The sequence below is a fragment of the Mandrillus leucophaeus genome, unplaced genomic scaffold (genome assembly GCF_000951045.1).
Source record: "Mandrillus leucophaeus isolate KB7577 unplaced genomic scaffold, Mleu.le_1.0 Scaffold848, whole genome shotgun sequence".
Taxonomy (NCBI): domain Eukaryota; kingdom Metazoa; phylum Chordata; class Mammalia; order Primates; family Cercopithecidae; genus Mandrillus; species Mandrillus leucophaeus.
The window spans coordinates 137,721-144,912 of NW_012109230.1; the positions used below are offsets into that span (position 1 = coordinate 137,721).

General features: G+C 52.1%; 1 protein-coding gene across 1 annotated transcript; it reads right to left on the minus strand.

Annotated features, from left to right (window-relative positions):
• Positions 1-504: 504 nt before the first annotated feature.
• LOC105530834 (cytochrome P450 1A2) lies at positions 505-6,800 on the minus strand. Its single transcript, XM_011968524.1, has 7 exons — positions 6,753-6,800; positions 5,074-5,913; positions 4,346-4,466; positions 3,801-3,890; positions 3,409-3,532; positions 2,397-2,483; positions 505-837 (listed from the first exon to the last, which is right to left on the minus strand). Exons 2-7 carry the CDS (start codon positions 5,902-5,904, stop codon positions 540-542), a joined length of 1,551 nt encoding a protein of 516 aa, XP_011823914.1. The 5' UTR covers positions 5,905-5,913; positions 6,753-6,800; the 3' UTR covers positions 505-539.
• Positions 6,801-7,192: the final 392 nt, after the last annotated feature.

Here is a 7,192-nt window from a genome sequence, read left to right on the forward strand (position 1 = left end):
CGAGACCACCCTGGCCAACATGGTGAAACCCCATCTCTACTAAAACTACAAAAATCAGCCAGGCATAGTGGCTCATGCTTGTAATCCCAGGTACTCGGGAGGCTGAAGTGGGAGGATCACTTGAACCTGGGAGGTGGAGGTTGCAGTGAGCTGAGATCACGCCACTGTACTCCAGCCTGGGCGACAGAGTGAGACTCTGTCTCGGAAAAAAAAAAAAAAAAGAAGGTGAATTATATGGTATAAGAATTATATACACACACACATACATTTTTTGAGACATGGTCTTGCTATGTCACTCAGGCTCTTGACTAATTTTTTTTTTTTTTAATAGAGACAGGGTCCCACTATGTTGCCCAGGCTGCCTTCCAACTCCTGGGCTCAAATGATCCTCCAACCTTGGCCTCTCAAAATGCTGGGATTACAGGCCCTGCACTTGGCTAAAGCTGCTATTTTTTAAAAAAGAAAGGAGGAGAAACAAGGGCTGAGTCCCCGTGGTTGGCCCCCACTCGCTCCCTGGCCTCAGCATGGTGGCGTCTTCTTCACTTGATGGAGAAGCGCAGCCGCGCCTGGAAGTGTTCACAGCGGGCGTGCTTCATGGTCAGCCCGTAGATGGGAGTCAGGTCGACTTTCACGCCCGGCGGCACGCTGAACTCCAGTTGCTGTAGCAGGATGGCCAGGAAGAGGAAGACCTCCCACTTGCCCAGGACCTCCCCGATGCATCGGCGCTTGCCCAGGCCAAACAGCATTATCTTCTCACTCAAGGGCTTGTTAATGCTGGTGCCTTCCGCGGTGAGGAACCGCTCGGGCCGGAACTCAGATGGGTCCCCCCACAGCTGCCTGCAAGAGGAACAGAGGAGATAGGACTTCAGGGCTGGGGAGGCCCTGGGAGGAGGGGCCTGGGGAAGGGAGACTTCTGTTGAGATCACAAGTGTGAGGACATGTTGAAAGCAATGAAGGGTAAGTGGGAAGGAACCAAACTGAACTTTGATGCTTATTTCTTTTTTCCTTTTTCTTTCTTTCTTTTTTGTTTTTAGACAAACTCTGGCTCCTATAACCCAGGCTGGAGTACAGTGGTGCCATCTTAGGTCACTGCAGTCTCTGCCTCACCAGCTCAAGCCATCCTCCCACCTGAGCCTCCCGTGTAGCTGGGACTACTGGCACCACATCCGGCTAATTTTTGTGTTTTTTTTTTTCTTCTTTTTTTTTTTTTTTTGCAGAGATAGGGTTTCAGGGATCTCAGACTCATGAGCTCAAGCGATCCACCTTCCTTGGACTCCCAAAGTGCTGGGGTTAGAGGCATGAGTCACCACACCTGGCCTGATGCTTATTTCTTTTACAAAGCTCTCTCTAAAATGACCAGCCTTAAAGATAGTGCCTTTTAATATTAATTTACTTTAAATAATGCTTTATCTAAAAGGAATTTAAAGAAGAAAAACAGGCTGGTTTTGGTGGCTCACATCTGTAACCCTAGTACTTTGGGAGGCTGAGGAAGGAAGATCCCTTGAGCCCAGGAGTTCAAAACCAGCCTGGACAACATATGGAGACCTTGCCTCTATTTAAAAATTAAAGTTAAAAAAAAGCAAAAAAAAAAAAAAAAAGAAAAGAAAAAGAAAGAAAGAAAGAAAGAAAAACATATGTCTCTTCATCCTACTGAAAATATGCCTCCCAAAGGGCCTCAACAGTATGTCCTGGCTTATGTTTATTGTTTTGGAGTAATGATGACTAGCATAAACATTGATAGCGTTTTCACACTCAAGTGTCCCAGTGTAGATGGTAAATTATATGGTCCCCCTACCCACACACCAAAGTGAGGCTTTCCAAAGAGAGATCTCTGGGCCATTCACATCAGAATCGCCGAGGCACCCCCCCTTAGACACCACAGTAGAATCCTAGGGGAACCATCAGCTGTTACAAACATCTTGGTTGATTTTTTTTTTTTTTTTTTGAAGCAGGGTCTCACTGTGTCACCCAGGCTGGAGTGCAGTGGCACGATCTCGGCTCACTGCAACCTCTGCTTCCAGAGTTCAAGCGATTCTCCTGCCTCAGTCTCTGGAGTAGCTGGGATTATAGGCACACCACCATGTCCGGCTAATCTTTTTCTTTTTTTTTTATTTTCAGTAGTGACAGGCTGGTCTCGAACTCCTGACCTCAAGTGATCTGTGTGCCTCGGCCTCCCAAAGTGCTGGGATTACAGGCATGAGCCACCGCGCCTGGCCATCCTGGTTGATTCCTGTGCACTAAAGTTTGTGAAACTTTTGTAAATATTGTCACTTACAGCAGACTATATAGCAACTGAGGCTCCCTCCTTTCATTATATAAACGGTTCCTAGCGGGGACGAACAGCCTTCCTGACTGCTGAAACTGCACACATTTTTCTGTGAGGGGTGTGTACTCACGGGTCGTGGTTGACCTGCCACTGGTTTATGAAGACACAGCATTCCCTGGGGATGTAGAAGCCATTCAGTGTTGTGTCCCTTGTTGTGCTGAGGGAAGAGGGCACTGTGAGACTCAGGACTGGAAAGCTGGGCTGTGTGTTGTTCCTGCCTCCACCCCATCCTGATAGCCTGCCCACTGCCATCTCCATCCCTACACTGGGAGGAGAGGGGAGGAACAGGGAAGGGGTAGAGTCATCCTCCTTCTTCCTTGCCTCCTGTTCTTTAACTTCAGCAAGTATTTACTAAACTTCTCTTTGTGTCTGGCTGTGCACTTGGCTGTTCTCTGGAGCCAAGAAACAGGCAATTTCAGATAAATGTTTTTCTATTTTCTATTAAAAAAGAAGAAAAAAGCAGCAGGCAGCCTGGGTCAGCCCTGGGGAGTTTCTAGCCTGGCTGGGGATTCAGGCCTCTTACTCTAGGAATAACTGGAACAACATTTGGGCAGACGTAAATGCTCACTAACTCTCTTGACATTGTTAAAATTCCGGGGCATGACCAAGTGCTGATGGCTGTAAGTCCTATAAGACATCAGGAGTGAAGCTGTGCCAGCTGGATGAGTCAAAAGGCTTCTGGGGAGAGGAAGCTCGCATCGGCATTGACTTTGAGCAAGGGTAGGATTCTGGTGGTCAGAGAAGAGACTAGAAGGCATTCCAGGCAGAAGGTTCAGCGTTACCAAAATTGGAGGCCAGTAGGGTCATGCTTGTGAGGCTGAGGCCGACCTGGCTGGCACAGAGGGCACTGGGAGGGAGGGAATATGAGCAGAAGGGAATGAGCGCTGAGATCACAAGTGGAACTTTCTCCTGAGAGCTGGGGGTTAGATTATGTTTGGACTGGATGGGGGCAGACTGAGGCTGGGATCTGTGTGGAATGAGGTCGGGAAGGAGATGCTGAGCCAAGGCCAGGGCTGAGAAGCCAGGAAGAGAAAATATGGCAAGGACTTCAGAGGTGGGAGGGCAGAACCAGCAGCCCTCACCTATGGGGGATGGTGAAGGGGACGAAGGAGGAGTGTCGGAAGGTCTCCAGGATGAAGGCCTCCAAGTAGGGCAGCTGGGGTCTGTCAGAGAGCCGGGGTCGCCGCCCCCTGCCAATCACAGCATCTGTAGAACACAGAGGACAAGCAGAACTCATGGGCTGCCCTAACTGCCCCATGAATTGTCCCCTCTTATACCCCAAGTCACTCTATGTAAGATTGTCTATTCACAAGTCTGCGACCCCACTAACCTCCCACATCTTCTAGGCAAGGGCAGGCACTACTGTGTTCCCAGGGCTTGCACACAGTAGGCACATAACAGGTGTTTGTAGACTGAACACACAAACTGGGTCTCAAGGCTTCTCCTAGCCATAGGGTTGGGGGCCCCCATATACCCAGCTCCTTCTGGATCTTCCTCTGTATCTCGGGCTTGGTCACAAGGTACATGAGGCTCCAGGAGATGGCTGTTGCAATTGTGTCAAATCCTGGACCGTGTAGGGTAAGGTGAGGAAGGAAGGAAGACAGAAACAAGGAAACCGTCATTTCCCAATTATCTACTATGTGTGTACCCAGCATTAGCTTTCTCTCGCCCTAGCCTGTGAGTTTCCTGAGGACAGAGGCTGGGTCTTTTCAACATAAACTTGAGATACAGGTTTCAGAATTAGCTGCCAGAATTACAGGGGCCTAGACTTACAGGCCAGAGAACACTTTATTGTTCAGATGGGGAAACTGAAGCCTAGGGGAGGAGAAGGACTTTGCTGTGTCTCCACTGGGAATTGGTGGCACAGCCCAGGCTCAAACCCTGATCCTAGGGCATGTCTCAGTATGTTGTACCATCTGGTGTAGGGTTGGCGGGTTGTTTGATGGACTGAGGGACTGGGCAAGACTGTGGGTGAACAGCAGGCATTGTTGGATGGAGGGGCAGGGTTCTGGCTCCTACCTGCTCCGAAGATGTCATTGACAAGGTTGACAATCTTCTCCTGGGGGATGAGGTTGCCGCTGGCTCTAGGCCCCTTCTCGCTGTGCTTGAACAGGGCACCCGTGATGTCCTGGACACTGTTCTGAGGGAGCACAAGCTTAGAGGTACCCCTGGCACTTCCAAGGTCAAAGGCTGAACATTGCTCCACACCCCTCGCCTGTCCCTGGGGGCTACTCCTCCCACTTGGTCTCTAGGCAGGGGGCTGCAGCTCGCAGCAGGAGCTGGTAGCAGCCCTGGGTATGACGTAAAGTGTCATTTTATGCCCCATTGACCCTTATTCCCAGTAACCCCAGGGGTCCAATTTCAAAGGAGGAAAAGGTTAGTGTGAACACAGGGAAGCAACGTGGCACCAGAACTGGGGATTAGCCTCTGTTGGGATTCAGGTTTCTGCAGAATGAAAGCTTTCTCACTCATCGGCCCCCCACATTGCAGGGCTCTGCTAGGGCCCCATTTCCAGGACTTTTTTCTTGGGGGCTTTGAGGAGCCCTGAGAAGGGGGCTTCAAGGATGAGGAAACTGAAGCCCAGAGAAGGGGAAGAGTTGACTCCAGGTTACACAGCTGGTCTGAGGTATCCAGAGCCTTCCTAGGCCTTGGCAACACAGCAGCTGTGTGAGCATGCTAGAGCTGGGAGGGAGGGGCTGTACCCAGGCCCTGCAAGGTGTCCCTCGCCACCTGCACCCCGGGCTCACCTTGTCAAAGTCCTGATAGTGTTCCTGGACTGTTTTCTGCAGGAACCGCCGGAACCTCTGGTTGAAGGCCTTGAACCTCTGCAGGGCAGGGTTGGGCAGGTAGCGAAGGATAGGGAAGAAGTCCACGGGGTTCCCGGAGGAGGCACTCTCCACGAACTCATGACTGTTCTTCACAAGGCTGAGCATCTCATCACTGCGCTTGGGGAAGTGCTGTCCAAAGCACATGGCACCGATGACGTTGGCCACTGACACCACCACTTGATTGTAAGGGTCGAAGTGCCCAGGCCCTGCCATCAGCTCCTGCAACCTGCTGATCAGGGCCTCAGCCTCCTTGCTCACATGCTCCTCCAGGTAGCAGGAGGATGAGGAGGCTGGGTCAGAGGCGATGGAGAAGGTGTTGAGGGCATTCTGGGCCAGGCGCCGGCGGGCAGCCCACACCGGTCCAGAGTCTGGGCTGAAGGACATGCTCTGGCCATCAGTGATGAAGGTGAAGCTGTAGAGATCAGGCCGGCCCTTGAAATCGTCGCCCTGCCGCACCAGGGCCTGCCGGATGGTATCCAGGCCGCTCAGCACCAGCACGGGTGTGGAGCCAATGCGGATCTGCAGCACGTCTCCGTAGAGCTGGCTCATCCTTGACAGTGCCAGGTGCGGGTTCTTCCCCAGGGTCAGCACATGCCCGAGCAGGGGCCAGCCCCATGGCTCTGGTGGACTTTTCAGGCCTTTGGGGACCCGAGGCCTCGAACCCCTGAGCACCCAGAATACCAGGCAGAAGATGGCAGAGGCCAGGAGAAGCTCTGTGGCCGAGAAGGGAACAGACTGGGACAATGCCATCTGTACCAACTACAGGGAAAAAGGAAGGAGGGACCAGGCTGAGGGTTGAGATGGAGACATTCATTCATTCATTTCCTCAGTCATTTGATAAACACTGATGTGTGTTCTGTGCTTGGCTCCCAACTGGATACCAGAAAGACTAAGATTCATCTACCATGTGTCCTGTGCCCCCAGAGCTCACCCTTTGAGCGTCACAGAATCTGAGAACTGGCAAGAAGCCTCAAGATTCCCAGCCTGAACCCTGGATCTCTCCTCCACCCATCCTCTCAGTTAGTTTCTGCTTCTGGAGCTGGAGTAGAGGCAAGTGACCACCCCAAAACGGGGAAGCCAAGGACAGCACCCTTGTCAGCCCCTGGCACAGCATGCATGCTGGGCATTGTGCCAAAGGGTCCCTGCCAGTGCTGGCTTTCTGCTGATACCTTCTACACACCCAGGGGACCGGGAGCTCCCCCTACCCAGTGACACTGAGGAAGCCAAGGTCCCAGGGCTGATTCAAATAGCCTGTGATGCCCCCTTCCCAGGGCACTCTTTATCAATACCAGGAAGGGCATCTCCTCCAGGGATGAGTCCCCATCCTCTCACCGTCTTAGAGGTTGAGGTTGGGCTGCAGCCAGGGCCAGGGCTGCCCTTGTGCTAAGGGGGAAGCCCTCCCCATCTCTCTCCTTAAAAATGGCTTAGTCCAAACTGCTCATTTAAAATGGGGAAACACAAGTCAAGAGCTGAGTAGCAAAACCTGGAACCCAGGCCCCCTACACCTAGCCCAGGCTCCCCATCTTTCTGTCTCCACTAGCTTCCAAGTTCTATAACTGGGGATCCCAGAGATTGGAAACTGGTCCCAAGAAAGGTACCTGTAGAGGCAAGTGCTTGAGATTAGCAGAGTTGTAGTGGCTGGTCTGGAGTTTCTGGCTCTATGTGAGTGGCCTTTTTATAAACACCATCCCCTATCGGATTGGCCTGGTTGTCCTGGTCGCCTAATATCAAAGCTGGATCACTGAACAAAGTTGGAAGGATCAACCCTTGATCTTGGGCCATGATCCCTCAGCTCCACCTACTACCCAACGCCCACGGTGACTCTTTGGGGATAGGCCAGAAGGGGTGCTGGGTCCCTGGGGATGAAGGTACAGCTTTCTTCAGGGTTCAGGGTAGGGAGCCTATTTCTCTGAAGAGTAGGGTAGGGTCTGGGAGTGGGAGTTAGGCCTTTGGACTGATCTGGGCTTCTTTCCCATGCACACATGAGGAAGAGCTCTGCCAGGGCACTCAGTCTAGACCAACCAGGCTCACGGCCCCT

Excerpts from the sequence above, each read along its gene's own strand:
- LOC105530834 (XM_011968524.1), bottom strand. The coding sequence starts at position 5,904 with ATGGCATTGTCCCAGTCTGTTCCCTTCTCGGCCACAGAGCTTCTCCTG. Across the intron at positions 4,467-5,073 it reads ACTATCAGGACTTTGACAAG|AACAGTGTCCAGGACATCAC; the intron begins GTGAGCCCGGGG and ends GTGCTCCCTCAG. Across the intron at positions 2,484-3,408 it reads CCCTTCACCATCCCCCATAG|CACAACAAGGGACACAACAC; the intron begins GTGAGGGCTGCT and ends CTCTTCCCTCAG.